General features: G+C 48.8%; 1 protein-coding gene across 1 annotated transcript; it reads left to right on the top strand.

The window, feature by feature from the left end:
• The first annotated feature begins 13,689 nt into the window (after positions 1–13,689).
• Positions 13,690–23,938, top strand: MORN3 (MORN repeat containing 3). The gene is made up of 6 exons (XM_059039608.2): positions 13,690–13,859; positions 17,682–17,839; positions 19,417–19,576; positions 22,884–23,068; positions 23,305–23,388; positions 23,752–23,938. Exons 1-5 carry the CDS (start codon positions 13,715–13,717, stop codon positions 23,380–23,382), a joined length of 726 nt encoding a protein of 241 aa, XP_058895591.1. The 5' UTR covers positions 13,690–13,714; the 3' UTR covers positions 23,383–23,388; positions 23,752–23,938.

The raw sequence follows: 23,938 nt of genomic DNA, 5'->3' as shown, positions 1-23,938 counted from the left end.
TTTGCGGGGACAACTGCAGAACTGATGCTATTTTCTCCTCATTGCAGCTCAACAGGTGGCACAGAATTCCAATGTGCCCCACTACTGACTACGTTCACTTTGCTTGATTAAGGTAGTGTTTTCCCGGTTTCTCCCGTCAAGTTACTCTTATTCCCTTTGCAAGTATTTTATGGGAGATACTCTAACTACATAAATATCCTGTTCTTCATCAAACTTTCCATTTATTTATATCAGCATGAACTCATGTTTATTTTAGTCAACGAGTTATAATCCATTACTATACCTATTTTTTTTTTTTTTTTTTTTTTTTTTTGTGGTACGCGGGCCTCTCACTGTTGCGGCCTCTCCCGTTGCGGAGCACAGGCTCCGGACGCGCAGGCTCAGCGGCCATGGCTCACGGGCTTAGTTGCTCCGCGGCATGTGGGATCTTCCCGGACCGGGGCACGAACCCGTGTCTCCTGCATCGGCAGGCGGACTCTCAACCACTGCGCCACCAGGGAAGCCCTACTATACCTATTTTGATGCTCAAGTTGTCACAGACTTGGCCACTGAGATTCACTTTTAGCTGACTTCTGTGTCCTTTGGATAGATCCCCATCATTCTTCAAGCATTTCCTTACTTTTTTTTTCTAATTTATTTATTTTTATTTATTTTATTTTTGGCTGCGTTGGGTCTTCGTTGCCTCACAGAGGCTTTCTCTAGTTGCGGTGAGCAGGGGCTACTCTTTATTGTGGTGTGCGGTCTTCTCATCATGGTGGCTTCTCTTGTTGCGGAGCATGGGCTCTAGTCACGTGGACTTCAGTAGTTGCAGCACACAGGCTCAGTAGTTGTGGCTCGCGGGCTCTTGGTTGTTCCACAGCTTGTGGGATCTTCCCAGACCAGGGCTCGAACCCGTGTCCCCTGCATTGGCAGGAGGATTCTTAACCACTGCTCCCCCAGGGAAGCCCGCATTTCCTTACTTTTTGACACAAAAAGATGTTCCAAGCACATCTTATATTTTCCCGGCTCCAACTCTGAAATCAGCCATTTCTCCAAGTATTCCTGGTTCTTTCCAGTGGAGAATGGCATTTAGAAATGAAGTTGGTTTTTAAAATTAATATATTTATTTATTTGGCTGTGCCAGGTCTTAGTTGTGGCGTGTGGGATCTAGGTCCCTGACCAGGGATCAAACCTAGGCCCCCTGCAATGGGAGCGCAGAGTCTTAATCGCTGGACCACAAGGGGAAGTCCCCCCAAGTTAGTTTTGTTTTGTTTTTTGTTTTTGGCTGCACCATACAGGATCTTAGTTCCCTGACCAGGGACCGAACCCAGGCCCTTGGCAGTGAAAGCGTGGAGTCCTAACCACTGGACCGCCAGGAAATTCCCTAGAAACCAAGTTCTGGGTACTAGATGTGTGTGTTCATCACTATGGGATGTCACTATTCTCTTCTCTCTGCGAACAGATCTAGGGACTATATTTATATATTATGCATGTATATATGTACACATTTACACCTTTATTTATAACTCTATTTATAAATATTGAAAACCATGACTTCACACCAATATCCAGTTCCAATCCACAGAGTTCATTCTAGTTTGTCCCTTTCCAGATTCAGTATTCCCCTCTCCAGCAGTGGGAAATCTGGCTCCTGTCATCCTTAATGTATCTACTTATCTGATCATTCCTCCTCATATGTAACCAATCTCCCATGGCCACCACCATCCTGTCCCCAGTCCTGAGGCCAACCTTGCCCCAAATAAATCTTTTATTTTTAAAAATATTTATTTATTTATTTGGCTGCACCAGGTCTTAGCTGCGGCATGCGGGATCTAGTTCCCTGACCAGGGACTGGACACCAGCCCGCTGCATTGGGAGCGTGGCGTCTTAACCACTAGACCAACAGGGAAGTCCCCCAAATAAATGTATCTTAATGAGAAGGATGATGAGCACGTTCATCTCTTTCTTCGGCTCGGTGTCCAGATTAAAACGTCTTTTTTTCTTATGTGAAAACTTACCCAACCTCCAGTGACCATTATCAAAGAGATGTGAGTGGAAGGAAGTGCTTGATAAAGATTTAGAAGCTGAACATTTCCTAATTCATCTCAAAAGCCATCTAAGAATATTTAAGGAATGTGTTTATTATTAGACATCTTTGCTGTCCTTATTTGTTGCAGACACAAAAAGTCCTATATCCTGGGTCCCAGCCAACCCTGTTATTTTGGAGGTCCTCTGTCAAGCAACAGGGAGAAAACATCCAGTGTCTTCGATGCATTTGAAGAATTAGGTCTGACAGTTCCCTGATGAAGCCATATTTACCAGGTTCTTTTGTATAATGGTGGATATTGGAGGAAGATTGTAGGTAGTGGGAAATTCACCAAAATGTTTTCCAATCACCAGGGGAAGTGTTGGCTGCTTTTTGGTGACTAAAATCTTGTTTAATTGCGCCACCTGCTGGCAACTTCACAGAATTTCTTTTTCTTCCAACAAAAGGCAAAAATCAACAAAGATTTATTCACAAACAGTCTTTTTTCTTTCACCTGAAAAACTACTACTCACAGAGCTGGGGTGGTGGAAATATGTCAACATTCTTCACCTTTAGTAAAAAAAAAATTTACTTTCCACGTTTTCAACAATGAGACTAGCCCGCGCAACACAACGAAGAGTAGCCCCCACTCGCCGCAACTAAAGAAAGCCCGTGTGCGAAAACGAAGATCCAATGCAGCCAAAAATAATAAATAAAATAAATAAATAAAATAAAAAATTATTAAGAATTTCAAAACAGTGACAGCAGAATATTAAGCCAAGAACAAGGCACTTCTGAGCACGAGGCCCTGTGTGACTCCCCTGTGAGGATGGTTGTACTAACTGGTGTTGAGTCCATTTAAGGGTTTCCTTGTTTGCATTTTCATTATTTTTCTGTTCTTTATGAGGTACCCATGAAACAGTTCATTCCTTTCAGGGCAGGTCCATTCTTGGTTTGGGACCCTTCTAAGATGCTATGTCTCAAGGAGAAAACAGTTTAAAGAGAAGGTGGCTACCCAAACGAGAAAAGCCCAGTAAGTGTCTGAGAAACTTCCTAAGGATACCCAAGAATCACCTTTCTTTCCTTTTCATGGTTTGCATCCTTAATTAGAATTCATAACTTGGCAGTTTGGGAGGTTTTACTGCCTGCCACGTTGAGACTTTCTTAGACAGTTTTCCCAACTTCTCCCTGTTCAACCAATCACTGTGGTCAAAAAGTCACCTTCTGCCTCCTTCCCTGCCAGCAGAGCACATTCAAGAAAACAAGGCAGTTCCTGGCCACTGGATTTGGAGCCGACCTTCCTCAGCTCGGCATCTGGACCTCCTCACTCCCCGTCTATCCCACTCTGTTCATAGGGCGTTCAACACGATCTCCCATGTTGTGTGAGGCCATCCTTCCGCTTTGGTCAAGCCAGTGTCCGGTGTCACTGCACTATCATGCTTACCTCCAGGACCTTGCCCAAGGCATTCGTATCCCTGAACCCTGTCGTCCTTCATTCATCTTTGAATCTCCAGTATCCAGCACAACGTACACATAAAAAAGATAACACGTTTTCCACAAGGCATCAAGCTGATGAACTGACACAGGGGACTTCCAAAACATTTCTAACTTTTAAGTCACAAAATCACACTTACCTCTATGCAGACTTGTTTCTTTTCTGGCTCTTATTCAACATCTCTTCCTAATGATTTCCCGACTGGAATTCCTGACTAGGACCTACTTTTATGTGGGCGAGAAGGTGTACCCTATTTTTTTTTTTTTTTAATAATACTTCTTCTCAACCTGACACATAGTCACCCAAATGTGTCCTTATTGAGTCCTAAAATCTTTTAGAATATAAGAATTCATGGGGGGACTTCCCTGGCGGTCCAGTGGTTAGGACTCTGCGCTTCCACCGCAGGGGCCCAGGTTCCATCCCTAGTGGGGGAACTAAGATCCCACAAGCCCCGCGGTGCGGCGGAGAGAGGAAAAAAAAAAAAAAAAAGTCATGGGGAAAAAGAAAACAGGGAAACTTCTTTCTCCCTAAAACCTTTATTTAACACACATGTAAAAAAGAACAGTCTTGTAAAACGTTTCTAAAATCGAAAATTAAGTTTCAGTGATCACATTCTGGCCTTACGTTTCTAGGTTCCGTAGCTGTGCAGCAGGGCATTTGGGCGGTCCCGAAATTCAGCTTTCCATTCAGCCACTCTTGCCGCGCTTTCTCCCTCCGCCCTTTCGGCTTTGTAACACGATCCCGCCCACTTCCGGCAGAGGCGTCCACAACGCAGGCGCAACTCCTGGAGCCATTCACCGACCTCCTGGTCTAGTGCCGAAGTACGCGCATGTGCAAGGGGTGGGCGGGGCTGGTTATTGGGAGGGAGAAGGCAGGTCCACGGAACTCACGCGACTGTCTCCGCCCACCTAAACAGGCAGGAGGAGCCGAGAGCCGCCTCAGGGTTAAGGCGGCGCACGCGCACTGAGTGAGGAACGTGGCGAGGATTGAGGGCCAGCCTTTACGCACGCTTATTTAAATAAGGCAAGCAGCTTCTCGCGTCAGCTCTTAACCCGCCTCCTTTCTCTCTGTTTTACCCGCCTCTGACTTTTAAAGGGCCAGAGATCTTTTTCACCGAATTGCTTTTTTAAAAAAATTTCTTTGAGAGCCTTCTGTGTGCCGGGCCCAGCTTACATTGTCTTCTGTGTGCATTTTCCAATTTCTCCTTTGTAATACATGTCATAATTACTTTAATACGTATATTTTTGCGTAAATTTATTTCCCCGCCCTAATTGTACCATTCCCTTGGAGGCAATTCTCTGAAATGGGAGGCAATGTGGTGTTCTGAGCAGGTCTTCCTAGGTCAGAAAGTCTAAGATTGAATCCTGGCTCAGCCACTTATTTTGCTCTTTTACTCTGTGTATCTTCCTTAACTTTTGTGAACCTAAGAGTTTGCAGATTTTTAAAATGAAGGTAAGGCTACCCGCCTACCTCAGAATTGTTGTGAAAACACACGTACATTTTTTTAAAAACTCTGTAAAGTACCAAGTACTGTGTCTCATACCAGCTACCTATTAAATATATAGTAGTCAGTAGTCGTTAAGTGGAATTAGAAAATAGCTTTATAGTTTCTGTAACATGGTTCCAGATGATTCTTCAGGAGGATTTAACTAATTGCCGGGATGGCTAGTGGTAGGTAATGGTGCATTTTCCCCTACACTGTTGGCAAGATCACAGTCCAGCATTTTTACACATTTTTCTAGTCTAGACAGTATGTAATGCATGGCAGGGTTATTTTAACTTTCATTTCTTTAATTGCTGGTGAGGTTGTGCATATTTCCTTGGGATGATTTATTAGTTGTATTTCTTTGCCTAACAACTATTTTCAAACACCATAATCTCCACTGGCTTATCCCGGTAGACATTATGTTAGGTTCTGACAGAGCATTTCCTTGACCAACTTAAAAAAAAAAAAAGGATGGGGAGCTGTGGGCAGTGAAAGGAAACCTTGCAAGGAAGGGATAAAACAAGAGATCAGGGCTTCCCTGGAGGAGCAGTGGTTGAGAGTCTGCCTGCAGATGCAGGGGCCACGGTTCGGGCCACGGTTCGTGCCCCGGTCCGGGAAGATCCCACGTGCCGCAGAGCGGCTAGGCCCGTGAGCCATGGCCGCTGAGCCTGCGTGTCCGGACCCTGTGCTCCACAACGAGAGAGATGACAACAGTGAGAGGCCTGCATACCACAAAAAATAATAATAATAATAAATAAATAAATAAAAGAAAAGCAAGAGATCAGAGCTCAATAGAACTTTCTATGGTAAAGGAAATGTTCTGTATCTGCGCTGTCCCCTAGGAGAGCCAGTTGCCACAAGTGCCTACTGGATACTTGGAATGTGGCTAGTACAACTGAGGAATTGAAGTTTTACTTTTATAAAATCCTTTGATGGCATAACCCTAGAGATTAAGAAAGAAGGAGAGAAAGGAGAGGAAAAGAGGGGTCCCACAGAGTCACTCAGAAGTGACCTCATTCTGATTGGGGAAGGAAAAGCACCTCTTACTGAGGAGGCTGTGAAACATTTAGGATCTAGTCTCTTATGGTCTTAAATCTTGACCTTAGGATTGATTTCTAGTACTACTGTGCTGCAGGTAAGTGGCTCAGTTGAGCACAGCTGCATTTGAACAACTTTGATCCCCTAGTGTGGTAAATGGACCCAGAGGTGACCATTTGTAAAAAACTTGAAAAAATGTTTCCATTGTTCCACTTTCAAAAATATTTCTTTTGTTAAACCCAATGTTTAGTTTTTCTTGTAAAAACTAAAAAAAATTTTGTTAACCTGTGTAAAAGGATTAAATTTCATTATGGTTTTTTAAATGCTATTTTTATGTGAACTTAAGTGCAGCCACATATTGTTTTTTAAAACCATATGGTTTACCACTAATTTCCCAAAGTTGCAATAAACTCTAAAAAGAAAAAAAAAGTGGCCTCATATATATGACGGGACTCAAATTTAGACTTCTGGCATCGTTCCCAAGAGAGCGTCCCAGAGAGTCAGTCGTGACGAGAATGGTGTGCTCAGTTTGCAAAAATCTATCGAGCTATATACACTGAGGATATTTCCACTTTTCTATATGTATTTTATACTTCAGTAAAAATTTAAATAACATTTTCTGCACTTTGTGTTACCCTCTTTAGGCATTTATCTGATTTTTAATTTAGCAGAATTCTAAAGAAAAAAAAAAAAAAAGTGGCCTGTGACTCTCTCTGGACATCTGAGAGCCCCTAGAGGGCGCTTGTTCTGCACCGGAGACTTTTAAAAACAGCTTTATTGAGAGAATTCACCATACAATCCACCCGTTTAAAATGTACAACTCGATGTTTCTTAGTATATTCACAGAGTTTTGCATCCTTCATCACAGTCAATTTTAGAATATTTTCATCACTGCAACAAACAAACAAACCTGCCCTTTAACTATCACCTTCCCATCTCCCCATCTCCCCATCTCCCCCTTCCCAAAGTAACCACTAATCAATCTACTTTCTGTCTCTATAGATTTGCCTATCCTGGACATTTCATATGAATGGAAACAAACAATGTATGGCCTTTTGTTTCTGGTGTCTGGCTTCTCTCACTTAGCATAATGTTTTCAAGGTTCAAACATGTTGTAGCCTGTGTCAGTATTTCATTCCTTTTTATGGCCGAATAATATTCCACTGTATGGATAGATGACATTTTTTATCCATTCCATTGTTTTTTTTGGGGGGGGCATGCCACTCGGCTTGTGGGATCTTAGTTCCCTAACTAAGGATCGAACCCGGGCCCCCTTCAGTGGAAGCACCAATTCCTAACCACTGGACTGCCAGGAGATTCCCCTATCCATTCTTTTTTTTTTTTTTTTTTTTTTTGCGGTACGCAGGCCTCTCGCTGTTGTGGCTTCTCCTGTTGCAGAGCACAGGCTCCGGGCACTCAGGCTCAGCGCCCATGGCTCACGGGCCCAGCCGCTCCGCGGCACGTGGGATCTTCCCGGACCAGGACACGAACCCGTGTCCCCTGCATCAGCAGTGGACTCTCAACCACTGCGCCACCAGGGAAGCCCCATTCATCTTTTGATGGACATTTGGGTGGTCTCCAGGTGGGTCCTTCCTGCCACTTCTGGGAAGGCTGAGACCCAGATAGCTCAGCTCCAGAAGGCCCCATTCTCGTTTTATTTGGACAGTGCTCTCAGGAACAGACTACAGTGTGAATGTCTGCCCCTGGAGTTGACAACTCAGTAAGCATTGGACAGAACCTTGGGATTTCTTGCCGGGGTGGAGCATCCAGGCTTCTAGCCAAAGCTCTGTGCCCAGGAAAGTATATGCCTCCCCAAGGGAACGTTTATCTGTGGGTGTGTGGAGGAGTCCCTCTCACCCCAGACTACACAGGAGAACTCCGTTCATCCCAAGCTGTTAACAAGGTCCTTGAGAGGAGCCCAGCTAAATTCTAGCCATTCAAAACTGACTACCTTTTCTTTCTGGTTTGTTTTTGGCCATGTCAAGCGCAGCATGCGGGATCTTTTTTTTTTTTTTTTTTTTTTTTTTAACATATACACACGTTCCCATATCTCTTCCCTCTTGCGTCACCCTCCCTCCCACCCTCCCTATCCCACCCCTCTAGGTGGTCACAAAGCACAGAGCTGATCTCCCTGTGCTATGCGGCTGCTTCCCACTAGCTAGCTATCTTACATTTGGTCGTGTGTATATGTCCATGCCACTCTCTCACTTCGTCCCAGCTTACCCTTCCCCCTCCCCATATCCTCAGGTCCGTGCTCTAGTAGGTCTGTGTTTTATTCCCATCCTACCACTAATCTCTTCATGACATTTTTTTTTCTTAGATTCCATATATATGTGTTAGCATACGGTATTTGTTTTTCTCCTTCTGACTTACTTCACTCTGTATGACAGACTCCAGGTCTATCCACCTAAGTGTCCATCAACAGATGAATGGATAAAGAAGATGTGGCACATATATACAATGGGATATTATTCAGCATGCGGGATCTTAATTCCGAGACCAGACCAGGGATCGAACCCACGCCCGCTGCAGTGGAAACATGGAGTCTTAACAACTAGGCCTCCAGGGAAGTCCCAATTCTAGCCATTCAAATCTGGCAAGTAATTATCAGAAGGGTGTATGGGACAGAAGACCTCAAGCTTGATGTTCCTGGCACTTCGGTATTAAGGAGTGGCGGGTCCATGGCACCTACTCAGGAGTTTGTGAGTTACGCTACCAAATTCTGACTCCATAAGAAGAACAATCTCATAGATTTGTAACCTGCCCATCCAGATTGCCTGCCAAGGCAGATAAACGTTAACCTGCCCCAGATTATTCTCTAGGGGACAGTCCTTGCTTCCCCTGAGCCAGGGTTTGATTAGTGGTTGTAAAAGGCCTTCTTGGAGGGGTGGGACTGAGGCTTGAGGCTGTCTTAGCCTGGCCTTGGGAGAGAGAAAACTAGACCACTGAGGTGCCACTCAGCAGGTGGCAGGGCAGCTCTGGACAAAGCCACAGCACAGGGATAGTTTGCACCAGGACAGAACCTGCTGGAACAGCTGGCCAGGTACGTGAGTAGGAGAGGAGAATGCCTGGAGGAGAACCACAGCATCTGCGTCATGACTGGCCCTGGGCAGACTCTGGACCCTAGGTGAGCCAGTCATGAATTTGGGATTGGAATTTGGAAAGAGCCAATTAATTTCCTTGAGTGTTTGGAACCGAACCAAGGTGGAACCCTGAGCTTGAGAGAGCTGATTGGCAGAATGAGAAAAGATGAAGGAGACGTGTAGGGAGAGAGAGAGAAGGGCTTTGCTGTTGACAGCTTTCCAACACTCTTGTATCCTTAATACATTTCCTTAATTAGATAGTGTGAGATGGTTCTGTACCTGCAACCAAAGGAACCTTGGATAAGGCGTTAAGATACATTGTATAAGTCCTATGTCAATTACCTGCTAATGAGACAGAGAAGACACCCAACGAATTAACTACAAATGACGTGATATGGGTGGAAATTAGAGCAAAATTCCCATTCCAGTGGGAGTGAAGAGCCAAGCAGTGAAGGGGAGCCCACTGGTAATCAAAGAAAAGCCATCAGAACAAGACTTTTTTCTATGACGTGGGTAAAGAGCTTTAAAAACAATACTCAATGTGGGCAAAGGGTAAAGATGGGGGGGAAAACAGACACTCTTCTATTCTGTGTATGGAACTGACAACCATCTTTCAGGAGGGCAATTTGGTGATATATATCAAGAGTTCAAAAATGGTCACACCCTTTGACCCACAATTCTGTCTCTAGGAATCCTTCCTAAGGAAATAAGCTGCGATGCATAACCACATTTAAACGGAAGGACACATTCATCAGGTCACCATTTATAATGGGGAACATTGGCAATAAATCTGATACCCATCACCAAGAGACTGGGGAAGAAACTATTCAGGTGTTAAAATGATGTTCTTGAATGTATTTCATCATGGAAAAGCTGTGCATTCTCTGGGTCCGTTGTGTTTCTTCTATGGTCACAAGTTGGCTCCAGTTTTGTAAAAAAGAAAAAAATATATATATATAATATTTATATGATTTGTTAAGGAACTGCTTCCAGTAGAAACTGGCTAATAGACGGGGGGTCAGGGGGTGGGAGTAGTAAGTGAAGAAGCCAAGTGAGTGCAGCCTGATCCTGAGGGGAACTCTAGAGCAAAAATTATCCCTCAACAAATATTCTGGGAATTCCCTAGCGGTCCAGTGGTTAGGGCTCCATGCCTCCACTGCAGGGGGCACGGGTTCAATGATCCTTGGTCGGGTAAGATCCCTGCAAACGGCCTGGCACAGCCAAAAAAAAAACTGTTTTTTTGTTTTTGCCTTCAAAGAGACAGACAAAAAATAAGGGGTGTGTGTGTGTGTGCATGTAGTGCTACAGAGAACATGAAACAGGAATGAGGTTGGGAAAGAGGAAAACGTTTCAGAAAGTATATATAGAGATTCCAATTTTAAATAGGGTGGTCCAGAAACTCTGTACTGAGGTGATTTGAATAAAGCCCTGGAAGGCAGGGCATGATCCAGGCTGCTATTTGGAGGAAGAGATGGCCTGGCAGAGGGCACAGACGAGGCAAAGGCCATGAGGCAGGAACACGCCTAGCATTTTCCAGGAACCGCAAGGAAGTAAGTGTGAGGCTAGCGCAGCGCACAGAGTAGGGGACTCAGAGAGGAAAGGGGAGGGAGGTGGGCAAATGACACAGGGCTTTGAAGACACTGTAGGCACCGTGGCTTTTACTCCGAGTGGTCAGGGGAGCCACTGTAGAGAAATGAGCTGAGGAATGACTTGGGCCGACTTGTGTCTATGTAAATCGATGCATCTTCCGGGGTGGAGGGGCAATATAGCTTCCCTCAGATTCTCAGAGGAGTCTAATATACCATCACAAAACAAAGAACAGGTGTAATGTTGGCTTCTCCTTTAATTTTGCCCCTTTGTCTCTGCAACAAGGCAGAAAAGCCTTTGACACTTTCCTGCCAGCATCGGGGCGTGGTGTTTGCTCTGGGGAAACCTGGATGGGAGGAAAGCGGGCGTGCGGAGGGCAGTAACCTCCCGGGGCACACCGTGGCCCCAGCTCCGCGGATATCAGGTCTCCCGGGCTCGCCCACCAGCCTTTGGCCACCGGGCCGATGCACCAGCCGGTACTGGACCTCCGCAGGTCCGAAGACGTCCTTCCTCATCGCAGGAGGATCTGCAGCCTTCCCCGCACGCGGCCCCGAGCTCACAGTCTCCGCAGGAAGGGGCGGGCCCTGCCGGCTGGCTTTGCTGGGGCCCCGCGTTGCCATAGGTACCCTGGCAGGGCTTGGGACGCCGGAACGCGCGCTGCGGAGAACGATTGAGGCTGGAGGCTGCGGGCGGCGACTCCACCGCTCTCTGCCCAGGACTCCAGATGCAGGATCCGCCCCGCAGGAGAGCGCAGGTGAGCCGGCGTAGGTGTGACGAGGCGTGGGCTAGCGACTGACCCCCAGCCGTCTGGGCCCTGCTCCTTCCACCTTCCATGGTGGTAATTATTGTTATTCAGTATCAAAACAACACGAGTAGAGTACGCGCACAGAGTGGCAAAGCCTTCTTTCCCTTTTTTTTTTTCTGGCCACGCAGCGTGGCTTGCGGCCACGATCCAGCTCGCGCCTTGGCAGTGAAAACTAACCACTGGACCGCCAGGGAATTCCCCAAAGCTTTCTTTTCCTATCAGGAGCTCTATGTATTAAGACCACAGGCTCCTCTAGGGTAGAATCTACGTTCCTGAAAGTGTGGGACAGAGGATGAGTTACACTGATGAAGCATTAAGTATCACCCAATGACATCGTAAGAAAGTTATTAGATTCTGGATTTCTTTTACGGTTCTGAGTAAGCCAGGGAGAAAGTGTCAGTTTGGGGCTAATATGGCATTAACACCTTTCTGAAGATTTGCTAATCTCAACTGTAAGCCCCAGTGTGTAGCTAAGACTTAAGTAATGTTTGCAAAAATCTTTCTTGGATAAATGTATTGATTTTTTAAGTGAATTAACTTCAATATAAAGATTAATCATAGTAGTACACATGGTACATGCAAGTGGGAGAAAAAAAGAAAAACATTAAATTTAGGACCTGAGGCTGTTTCCGTCTGCCCAGTTTTCACCCTGGCCGTTTTCCTTGCCTGGAGTGACCTTCCCAATTCCTAGGCATGATTATCAAAATATGTACTAGGCAGTACAGTTGGCCAGCTTAGTCAGAATCACTGAGGCCCATGCTGTGGCCCTACAAGGAACTCCTTGATAATCAGGGCCCAGTGCAAAATGAAAATGTGAGGCAGTAGCTCATCAGGTATTAAGAATTTCAAAACAGCGACAGAGCCGAGACCAAGTACATGCCCCTCTAAGGACCAGGCCCTGTGCAACTGTTCGGGTTGCACACCTGTGATGCTCGTCCTGGGTGGGTGGATGCCTGGGACACCAAGATCTCCTGAAACCTGCTCAGCCCTGAGGTCATTCTCATTGGTCAATACCTCTGCCTGGGAATTCCCTGGCAGTCCAGTGGTTAGGACTCCGTGCTTCCACTGCGTGGGGCCTGGGTTCTATCCCTGGTGGGGGAACTAAGATTCCGCAGGCCACGCGGTGCGGCAAACAAAAACGACTTCTGCCTGCTGATGGGTAAATAGTTCACTCTAGTCCCCCACCCCCATCCCCTCATTCCCCCACCCCTCCACTCCCCCACCCCCCATCCTTGGCTGCTAGCACTGCTTGAGTGTGTGTGTGTATCTCCCATCTATGGAGCAGGATAGATGGTACCTGCTGAGGGGAAACAGGGATCCCCAGATTTGGAGAGCATCTTTATCCCCTTGCACAAGTCCCCTGGAGACAGACAAATAGACATGACTGTCTGCACTGGAGATTCTGGGGACATGAAGAGCATAGATGGGGGGCTCCCAGTCTGGGGAGAGACCCAAAGTCTCTCTGCAACCCCACCAGGCAGGGTGGGGAGGAGAGCCCTGGTCTGATGAAAAACACCTAACCAGGCAGACAGGAAGAGCACCGAGGCAGAGGGCAGAGGGCAGAGGGCAGAGGGTGATCAACCGTCCTGGTGTGCCTGAGACTGTCCCAGCTTTAGCACTGAAAGTCCAATGTCCTAGGACACCCCTCAGTCCCGGGCAAACCGGTACAGGGCGTCTCCCAAGAGGCAGTCTCTCTAGTTGACGGGCTCTCCTGACAGCTCACAAACCCCTGCAAAGCCAGCCCCTAGGCTTTTCTACCATCCTCTCTACCAAGCATAGGGGGCAGGACCCAGGGGGCTAAAGTGTTGGGTGTTGAGCCAGTGGTGGTAGCGGCTGTGCCATCACGTGTTCACGACTGAGGGCTCCAGGCCAGCGTACACTCTGGTTGGTCATACCGGTTATTAAATATGTGACTTTCAGCCTCTGCCCCGGGGCAGCTTCTTCCTGACGTCATCACAAACCCCTCTGCTCTGTTGGTTTCCCTGGGTTCCCATCCCAAGCAATTGTGCCATCAGATCCCCCGCCCCAAGGGGCCCCTGGAGAGGCAAGGGAAGAGAGGGCCTCTGAGGGTCAGTCCAGCACAAAAGAATACCCCGCCAGTGCTGCTCACTCGACCTCAGACAAGTGTCTCCCTGGGAGCATTACTTACGGCAAACTGAGCCCCTGGTGTCCCTAACCCTTTGCCAGCACCCTCTGGCCCACAGAAGCAGCCAACATGCCTATCTCCAAGTGCCCGCCAAAGTCGGAGCCCCTGTGGAAAGCGTGGGACCGGAAGGCCCAGAAGGACGGACTGAGGCACCGGGTTTTCACTGTGAACGGCAATCACTATGTGGGCAAGTGGAAGGACGACATGAAACACGGTAAGTGGGGGACCTTCGGGGGCTCAGGCGGTGAGCATGGGGTCTGGGCCGCGGTGGGCTACCGGGGCCAAGGAGGCAGCCTGCAGAGCTCACTGGGGATATCACGTGGATCTCTGAGGAGTGAATGCTGACTCGGACCAACCAGGGGCCTCCTCCTGCTGGGGTTCTGGAACCCAACTCGGCCCTGGCTTCAGCTGAGCAAAGGGACCAGTTGGGGACAGAGCAGTCTTCAGGCACCAGCCGCAGCCTCAGCCGGGACTCTCAGGACACCAGCTCATTCTCTACCTCTGACCCCTGGGCTAAGCATGGGGCTGGCTAGCAGGAGGAAAAGGTGGTGCCCAGAAAGCAGCTTGCAACTGGGATTCTGGTCTTCAAACTCAGCCCTTCAAACCCGTAGGGGGCGAGGGAGGACACCCGCCATCCCCCACCCCCTATACTTCCACCCCCCACCCCAAGTGGCTTGGGCTCTGACTTTAACTGGGCTGGGCTCAGTTTAACTAGCAGGGAGTACAGGGCTCTTTGTGATATGAAGAAAAAAAAATAGTTTTTATTCAAAAAAAGGTGTTATGGGGCTTCCCTGGTGGCGCAGTGGTTGAGAGTCCGCCTGCCAACGCAGGGGACGCGGGTTCGTGCCCCGGTCCGGGAGGATCCCACGTGCCGCGGAGTGGCTGGGCCCGTGAGCCATGGCCGCTGAGCCCGCGCGTCCGGAGCCCGCGCTCCGCAACAGGAGAGGCCACAACAGTGAGAGGCCCGCGTACCGCAAAAAAAAAAAGGTGTTATGGCTTCTCAGTCCAGTCTTGCAATTCCAGATTCTCTGCTCTTAACCATTCTTCTCTCCTGCCTTCCTGCGTTAAGTGCTTGAGTCCATAAAGCTAGGTCAGAATCTCAGCTCCAGTAACTATGACCTTGAGAGATCTACTACACTACTCTGAGCCCCAGTCTCCCCATCTGTAAAATAGGAATAATACCTATCTGTTAAGAGATGACATCTATCAAGTATTTAGCCAAGGGTCTGTGCAGAAGGGAGCTTCTGGAGTGTTCTCAGAGGGCTGACCATGTCAGGGATCGCTGCTTAGAGCCTCCTTGTCCAGGAAGGCCCCCAAAGTTGACCTCACCCAGCATGTAACACAACACTGACCCTCAGCACTGACTTAAAGGCCAGGCTTTAAGCAGCTGCTTGGAGCTCTATGTGCGGTTAAAGATGTCTGCCTGCATGTTTCAATCCTTGTGGGCAGCCTGTGGTGTGGACGGAGCCCTGGACTAGGAGTCAGGACCCTGAAGTTCTGAGCCTGGCTCTGTTACTGAGTAGCTGTGTGACTTTGGGTAAGTCATTTCCCATTCTCTGGACTTGGCTGCCCTACCTGTGATATGACCTTGTGGGCTGGTGTGGCCCTCTGAGCCCTCCTGTGTGAGTCCTGCCTCCCCTCAGACCCTGGAGGCATAGAGCTGATGGGGCTGGGGCTGCAGAAAGCAGATCTGTCAGAGAACCCAGGTCCAATGCCCCTTCTCTCGACTGACCTTTCGACCAAGCTGAAGTGGGTTGCTGTAGTATAAGCAGGCTGGAAGCAGTCAAGAGAGCCGTCATCCAGGGCAAGGATAGGGTGGCCCCAGTGGTTACCCAGACCACTCACTCCACGAATACTCACTGTGCTCCTAGGCTGTGCCAGGCCCTATACTGGGCATCTGGAATAATCCCAACACTCAGGGTCCTTCCAGTCTCACTGACAACCTGCACAGTAGGTAATGTCCCATTTTACAGATGAGGAAACTGAGGCTCATAGAGAGGAAATGACTTACTCAAGGCCACACAGCTAAAAGTCGTCGTATCATCAGGATGTAAAGGGGACCAGAGAGAAGCCATGAAAGGAGCCACGAGAACATGTTTGAGCCGAGCCCAGAAGATGAAAATGATTAGCCAGGCAGGGGCGAGCATGTCTTCTAGATAGTGGAATCAGGGATGGGGGGATGTTTTTCACCATTACCTCCTGTTCAAGGAACGGACTGGAAGCCAGTGGGCAGGAACACAGAGAAGGAGGGGAGAAAGGGGCAGGTTAGGAGGGCCAATCATATAGGGCCTCTTAGGCCTTGGTAAGTTCTGCCTTCATCTGGGAGACAGACAGTCTCATTGGAGCAACTTGGTCACATGCCCTTCACTGAACCAGTCACAGAGGCCTGGGCGGATAGAATACACTGATTGGCTAGGCTTGCCAGGAGGAGAAGTCAGCCCCATGCAAACCTCAAGGACTGAGAGGGAGGGCTGCGTCCCCAAAGGAAATGAACTAGAAGGAGGACAGATGTAAACAACCCTTCATCCCCTGCAGTGTGACTGGACCCTACCTCAAGGGCAAAAATCATTGATATCATCTCTTCTATTTTCAGGCATTGTCCTAAGTGTTCTACATATATTAATGAATTTAGTGAACAGAACAACCCCATGAGATATTCTTGTCCCCATTTTACAGACGAGGAACCTGAGACCCAGAGAGTCAAGTTACTTGCACTAGATCAAAAAGCTCACAGGGACAATGTTGGATTTGTTCCTGAGCTACCAAGGACCAAGACATGAGTTGGCGTGCATAGGTACTCTGCAAATATTGTATTCATCTCTTCATTCAACAAATATTTGTCACCTACAACATGCCAGACACTGTTCTTCCATGCTGGATATAGAGCAGTGAACAGAACAGACCAGTCTGTGCCCTTGTGGAGTGTACAATCTCCTGGAAGAGACAGACAATAGACAACAAATGATAAATAAGTGAATTATCCATTATGTTAAGAGCTGACAAGTGATATGGAAAGGAACAGAACAGGGTAAGGGATTAAAAGAAGCTTACGTGGAATAATTTTAAATGGGATGGCCAGGGTAGGCCTCATGGAGAAAATGAGATTTCAGCAAAGACTTGCAGGAGGTAGGGAGCGAGCAAATGTAGAGGGAAGAGTTTTCCAGGCTAAAGGAGAAGCAGGTACAAAAGCCCTGAGGCGAAAGCATAACAGATGGGTTCCAAGAACAGCACGGAAACCACACTGGTTTGAGGGCAGAATGGAAAATGGGAGTGGAGGACACAGAGGGGTTGGAGTAGTAGGAGATGGGTCTCCATGTGTGTTCAGGAGAACTGAAGAAATATGCAGAACATTTTCTAAAAATCCTGACCATCTGGTGTATCCATTCAGTATTATGAAAAGATGAAGCTTGGGACTTCCCTGGTGGCGCAGTGGTTAAGAATCCACCTGCCAATGCAGGGGACACGGGTTCAAGCCCTGGTCCGGGAAGATCCCACATGCCGCGGAGCAACTAAGCCCGTGCGCCACAACTACTGAGCCTGCACTCTAGAGCCTGCGAGCCACAACTACTGAGCCCGTGTGCTACAAGTACTGAAGCCTGTGCGCCTAGAGCCCATGCTCCACAACAAGAGAAGCCACCGCAATGAGAAGCCCGCACACCACAACGAAGAGTAGCCCCCGCTCCCCACAACTAGAGAAAGCCCGCACGCAGCAACAAAGACCCAACGCAGCCCAAAATAAATAAATTAAAATTAAAATTTTGAAAAAGATGAAGCTGAAACACTGAAGGGGCAGATTTCTACTTGGGGTCTGCTATGTCAGTTTGGCTTCAGGGCAAAGAGCTGTAGAAATAGAACTTTTTTGGGGTTTTCCTGGGTGCTGGGGGTCTAGAGACCGGGCACAGACCCTGACCCAGTTCTTGAGAATTGTCCAGTCTAGGGGCCCCTGAGGCCCAGGCAGACACAGCACCTGCCTCCGGCACCCCCAGCCCCCCATAAAGTCCATGTCTACCACGTTGGTTCATCTTTGTGTCCCTAGGGAAAGGAACACAGGTCTGGAGGAAGAATGGAGCCATCTATGAGGGGGACTGGAAATTTGGGAAGAGAGATGGCTATGGCACCCTCAGCCTTTCTGACCAAGAGACCGGAAAGTACAGGAAAGTCTACTCAGGCTGGTGGAAAGGCGATAAGAAATGTGTGAGTGGTTCCCATCATGCTCTGGGGTGTGAGCCAGGCTGAAAGCAGGCTCTGTGTGTGTGTGTGTGTGTGTGTGTGTGTGTGTGTGTGTGTGTGTGTGTGTGTGTGAGGGGGCCGGGGGAGCAGTCAGAGAGGCCTGGGAGAAAAGGGTGGGGGGATCTAGGGGAGGAGAACAGGGTTGCTGTGTGGGTGGGAGAAGGAAGGGGTGGGGGAACATCAAGGCTTCTCAGAACAAAACCCAGGAAACAGGAAGCAAGAGGAGAGGGCCCAGGGAGGAGCCCATGACACCCTGTGGCTACAAGAAGCCAGCCAGGCTGTGAGGGGCCAAAGTCTCCTCCCAACCTCCCCACTCGTTTCCTCGCTTTCTTTTCCCCTGGCATCCCTTTCTGAGAACCCCCCTTCTGTTGGGACTGGATAAGAGGTGGCAGCGGGGGTTTGGAAGAGTGGGAGCAAGAAAGAAAGCAGAGGCCACACCCTTGGCCAAGAGAGGAAGGTCTTGAGGGATAGAAACCAGCCAGAGGCATGCCCCCAACCCATAAACACCTGAATCCTCACCATGGGTCATGGAGACAGATAATAATACAGTATTGCTATCGAACAACAGCTACTGTAACCCTGGAACATGATATATTGTAAACTCTCACATCAACAACAACATCATTATCATCATCATTATTATTCCCGTTTTACTGATGAGGAAACAAGCTCAGAAAAGGCGCAGAAGGTGAAGTGTCTTGCTCGGGGTCACATCACTGGCAAGTTGTAGAGCCCAGCATTTCATGATCTCTACTCTCAAAATGTTTATTGGCCAGTGGGGATAAAGCTCCCCAAATAAATATTTTACATATAATATGGTGCTAGGATAGAGGTTTTTACAGAAAGTCCAGAGGCAGTTCATTGCGAATTCACAGCAGGCTTCCTGTAGAAGGTGACACCATAAGATGCAAGGAGTTAGGGAGCAAAAAGAAGACGAAATACCAAAAGGAAGGATATAATGAACAGCAAGGTGCGTCTGCCCACAGGGGTGGGAGTGAGGCCTTGAAGGTTATGTAGGGGATCAGGATTTTGAAGAGTCGACTTGGGCTGCATAACCCAACCTCTTTAGGTGTGATCTGCGGGGAGTTTGTGTTGATTCTCTGCGGCTGCATGATAAGTGCTTATGTCCATTGTTCTGGGGAGAAAGTCCGTAGTTTTGATCTGATTGTCAGGCATCTGCGACTTTTAATAGGGTCAAGTCAGAGTTGGGGAGACGGGGCAAATGTGATCGGATAGACGACGTAAAGATCCTCCTAGGAGCTGTATGGCAGATGCATGGGGTCAGGGGAGAACGGGAGAGTGGAGGAGGAAGACCAGTGAGAAGGGGTGAAATGAGAGTGGGCTGCAGGAAGGCGGTAGCACAAGGATAGAGGAGAATGGACGGCCTGGGAGATTTTTCGATACACGAACGTCAGCTTGGATGTAGGGCTGGGGAAGGAAGCAGGGGAGAAGCGCAGGTGTGTGGCTTGGGTGCCAGGGAGGATGGTGGGAGTTCCTAGTGGTGTGGGACTTTGTGAACAAGGACACCTTCGTGCTTTCAGGGCTATGGGATCCAGTTTTTCGGACCCAAGGAGTATTATGAGGGTGACTGGTGTGGCAACCAGCGCAGCGGATGGGGCCGAATGTACTACAGCAACGGAGACATCTACGAGGGCCAGTGGCGCAACAACAAGCCGGAAGGGGAGGGCATGTTACGCCTGAGTGAGTGCTTAGCCCCGCCCCAAATGGCCTGTTGCTCACGCCCACCCGGCCACGCCCTCAAGTCACACTGGGCGGGGGGCGCATGGCCACGCCCCATCCGGCCAAGCCCCTGCATAGCCCCGTACTAGGTGAATGAGAGGACCCGGTCCTTGCCCTCAGGAAGTTTATACTCTCAAAGCGGAGCCTAACAATAAATATAAACAATTAAGACATTGTCTTATGGTCGTAATAATCATAACCTACACTTATACAGCCCTGAGCTCATTTAATCCACAATGCAATCCTATAAAATAGGTGCTCTCATCATCCGCACTTTACAAATGAACAAAGGCACAGAGAGGTTAAGTCATTTGCTCGAGGTTACACAATCTGTTCTGAGGTCAGAAGTGCTAAGGAATTCCCCTTGAAAACCGGAAGACGTGTTGGAGGATGACAAACGAGTTGGGGTCAGGGCTGTTTAGATTGGCTTAGGTCAGAGACCGCCTCCCTGAAGAGGTGTTGTTTGAATGGAGAATGGAAGGAGGAGAGGAAGCGGGATATGTATTGCGTTGGGGAAGAACATTCCCAGGCAGAGGAAAGAGTTCTGAGAAGCTTGCATTTGTATCAGGACTTAATCCATTCTCTACAAAGCAACCAGAGCGAGCTCTTCATCAATTGGACCTTGTCACTGCCTTGCTTTCAACCTTTCCATAGCTCCCTATTGCCCTCAGACTGAGTTCAGAGGCCTGACTGTGGTCTGTGGGGCCCAGCGTGATCTGGCCCTGCTCACCACTCCAGTTTCACCTCCCCTCTTCCCCTGGACTCCCTTCTTTTTGGCCATACTAACTTTCTTTCAATTCCTCCCACTTTCTGCCTCAGGGCCCTTGCACTGCTGTTTCCTCTTCCTGGAATAGAAAGACGATTCCCCCAGGGACTTCCCTGGTGGTCCAGTAGCTAAGACTCCACGCTCCCAATGCAGGGGGCCTGGGTTTGATCCCTGGTCAGGGAACTAGATCCCACGTGCTGCAAGTAAGAGTTCACATGCCACAGCTAAAAAAAAAAAAAAAAAATTCCCGCATGCTGCAACTAAAAGATCCTGCATGCCGCAAGGAAGATCCCACAGGCAGCAACGAAGATCCCACGTGCTGCAACTAAGACCTGGTGCAGCCAAATAAATAAATATTAAAAAAAAAAAGAAGATTCCCCCGGATCTTTGCATTTGTACATTCCACCTAAAGCACATTCTTCTCATTATTCTCAGCACTTGCTTCCTTTCCTTCTTAGAACTAGGTGTATAATCTTGGGCGAACTACTTTGCATCTCTGTGCCTCAGTTTCCTCTCCTGCAAAATGGGAATAATGGCAGTACCCACTTCATAGGGTTATGGGGAGGATTAGATGAGGGAGTCTGTGTAAAGTGCTTAGAACGGGGCCTGGCATGTAGTAGGCTGTCGATAAAGCTAGTATCATTGCCCCTGCAGACTTTGAGCCTGCAGAAGGACAGGGACTATGTCTGTTTTGTTCTCCGCTGTTTCCCCAGTGCCTGCCATGTAGTAAGTAGATACTCTTGGTGAGGACACAAACCAGAGCCCAGTCTCCTGAAAACTCAAGATTCCAACTTCCAATGAGATTTTTTTTTTTTTTTTTTTTTTTTTTTTTTTTTGGCTGCGTTGGGTTTTCATTGCTGCGAGCAGGCTTTCTCTGGTTGCGGCGAGCAGGGGCTACTCTTTGTTGCAGTGCATGGGCTTCTCATTGTGGTGGCTTCTCTTGTTGCGGAGCACGGGCTCTAGGTGAGTGGGCTTCAGTAGCTGTGGCACACGGGCTCAGTAGTTGTGGCACACGGGCTTAGTTGCTCCGCAGCACGTGGGATCTTCCCGGACCAGGGCTTGAACCCGTGTCCCCTGCACTGGCAGGCGGCTTCTTAACCACTGCGCCACCAGAGAAGTCCCTCCAAAGAGATTTGACTAAACCAAGGCATTGGGCAGCTGGGGAGGGTTAAGGGCAGCCACTCTGTCCTTCTCAATCCCCCGTGCATCCGCCTCCGTGCCTAATTTCAGTGTGCATCTCCTAGTAGTAACAGCCTGCTTTCAGTGAGCACCTTCTGTGACCCGCACAGTGAAGGAGCTCTAAGTGCACCGTTTCTAAGGCTTGGACTCTGGAGCCGGCCAGCCTGGGTTCAAATTCTAGCTCAAGGTCTTACTAGTTGTGGGACCTTGGGCAATTAATTTCTTTACACTCTCTCTGCTTCAGTTTTCTCAACTGTAAAGTAAGGAAAAAATAAAGCTTAACTAGAGTTATTGTGAAGGTTAAATGAGGTTTATATTTGTAAAATGCTTAGCGTGACACGGAATAGTAAGTGCTCAGTATCAGCACATCCTTGTATGGGCTCAGCAAACTATTGGCCAAATCCAGCCCAACATGTGTTTTGTAAATAAAGTTTTATTGGCACACAGATGTGCTCGTTCAGTTATGTATCGTCCACGGGCTGCTTTTGTGCTGCAATGGCAGAGTTGACCATGCGCAGCAGAGACCCTATGGCCCACGATGCCGAAAACACTATTTGCCCCTTTGCAGAAAAAGTTTGCTGATCTCTGACCTAGAGTTTATCCAATACTCTTCTAAGTCCTGTCTGCGTATGGACTCATTTAATCTTCAGAATAATTTTATGAGTGAGGAGCTACTCTTGTCCACGTTTTACAATGAGGAAATGAGACAGAATGGTTCAGTGACTTGCTCAAGGTCACACGGCTGGCAAGTGTCTGATCTGAGAACCGTTGGCTTTATTATTATTATTTTTACACCACCACCACCACCACCACCACCACCACCACCACCACCACCACCGCGATCCAATGGGAAGTGGAATTGATTCCCGGGGCTCCTGATATGAACAGGATTTGGCTTGAAACCCTGCCTCTGCCACTTCCTAGTTCTGTGACCTTGTGCAAATCAGTGAAATTCCTGGAACTTTTCAAGTTCCATGTATAAAATGGAATCCTTCATCCTTCACAGAACTGTTTTTGTGAGAAGTGAGGTCAGAAACAGCATGGAACCAGGCACAGAATAAGTGCTGGAAAAACATTGCCTGTCAGTATTATTAGCTATATTTTTTACAGCTAGGAAACTATGGTGCTCATCTAAGTTCGGGGAGGTAGTGGAGGTGAGCCGTGAACCAGGTCTGAAACCGGAAGTCGCTCACACCCCAGGGCTCTGTGGCTTTCCGGTGGGCGTGATGTCTAGCCTGGCAGTGGCAAGGGTCCAGCCCGGGTTTATGTAGTTTGGCCTGGTTCTGTGGGCCAAGACCCCCGACTCCCTGTTCTTTCCCCCAGAGAACGGGAACCGCTACGAAGGCAGCTGGCAGAGAGGCATGAAGAACGGGTTGGGGCGCTTTTTCCACCTGGACCATGGTCAGCTGTTTGAAGGCCTCTGGGTCGACAACATAGCCAAGTGTGGCACGATGATTGACTGTGGCCGTGATGAGGCCCCCAAGCCCACCCGGTTCCCCATTCCTGAGGTGGGAAGCTCTCCCGGATCCTGGGGCCACACGCAGCCCAGGGAGAGACAAAACAGCACCCGCAGCCACACCCAGCCTGGCCGAGCCCAGCCCAGCCAGGAAACAGACAAGGTTTTGTTTTCAGTCAGGGAGACCCCAGGGAGGCTGGCAGTACCCCCCAAAGCAGGCAGCGCCCCAAAGGCTGGCAGCCTGGGCCTTCCGTGCTCCTCAAACCAACCCCTGCTGCTTCCCTCTAGGTCAAAATTCTAGATCCTGACGGCGTTTTGGCGGAAGCTATGGCCACGTTCAGGAAGACACAGGAAGAAGGAGATTGATGCCAGGTGAGAGGCGGGCACACCTGCCGCCCTCTGATGTGGTCCGGGCAGCTCCTGGGGTCTCCTCTGGCCTAGGGGGTCCGGGGCTTGACCAGAGAGGGTGGGTTTCTTGCCTCCCGCAGTCCTGCTGGTCGTTTTGGCTTCCTCCCCTTCAAAACTCTTTTCCCTGCAGAAGTCCTGCCAAATCCTCCCATTTGCACCCTGGGCTTAATCGGATTGGAGTCAGGTGGTCTGCTCCACTTGCCTATCTGTCTTGTGGGGCCTTGTTCAGTGCTACCCCTCCTGGTATAAGTGGGGTCGAGGAGAGAGCACTGATACGGCATCTTGGAGACGCCAGCCCCGCCCACCCCACCCCCCTTGCCCCTGCAGAAAGAACACCAGCGCTTCGGGAGGAATTCAAACCGGAGCCACCCAACTGCTCGACCGGTGCGGCTCCCACTGGTGGAGCAAGGGGGGACCTGGGCACACCCTCGGCACCCTCAGAAGGCACCTCACTCCTCCCAGCACTGGACCATTCCTTACCAGTAGGAGGCCAGTGCTTCTCTCCCCTGCTGGC

Source organism: Kogia breviceps, chromosome 15 (assembly GCF_026419965.1).
Source record: "Kogia breviceps isolate mKogBre1 chromosome 15, mKogBre1 haplotype 1, whole genome shotgun sequence".
Classification (NCBI taxonomy): Eukaryota; Metazoa; Chordata; class Mammalia; order Artiodactyla; family Physeteridae; genus Kogia; species Kogia breviceps.
Note: the sequence above shows the minus strand (reverse complement) of the source record. Positions and strands in the feature narration are given on the sequence as shown.

Bases quoted from the DNA above. Each gene is read 5' to 3' on its own strand.
- MORN3 (XM_059039608.2), top strand. From the start codon at position 13,715: ATGCCTATCTCCAAGTGCCCGCCAAAGTCGGAGCCCCTGTGGAAAGCG. The intron at 17,840-19,416 runs GTGAGTGGTTCC...TCGTGCTTTCAG, and splicing joins GGAAAGGCGATAAGAAATGT to GGCTATGGGATCCAGTTTTT. The intron at 19,577-22,883 runs GTGAGTGCTTAG...TCTTTCCCCCAG, and splicing joins GGAGGGCATGTTACGCCTGA to AGAACGGGAACCGCTACGAA.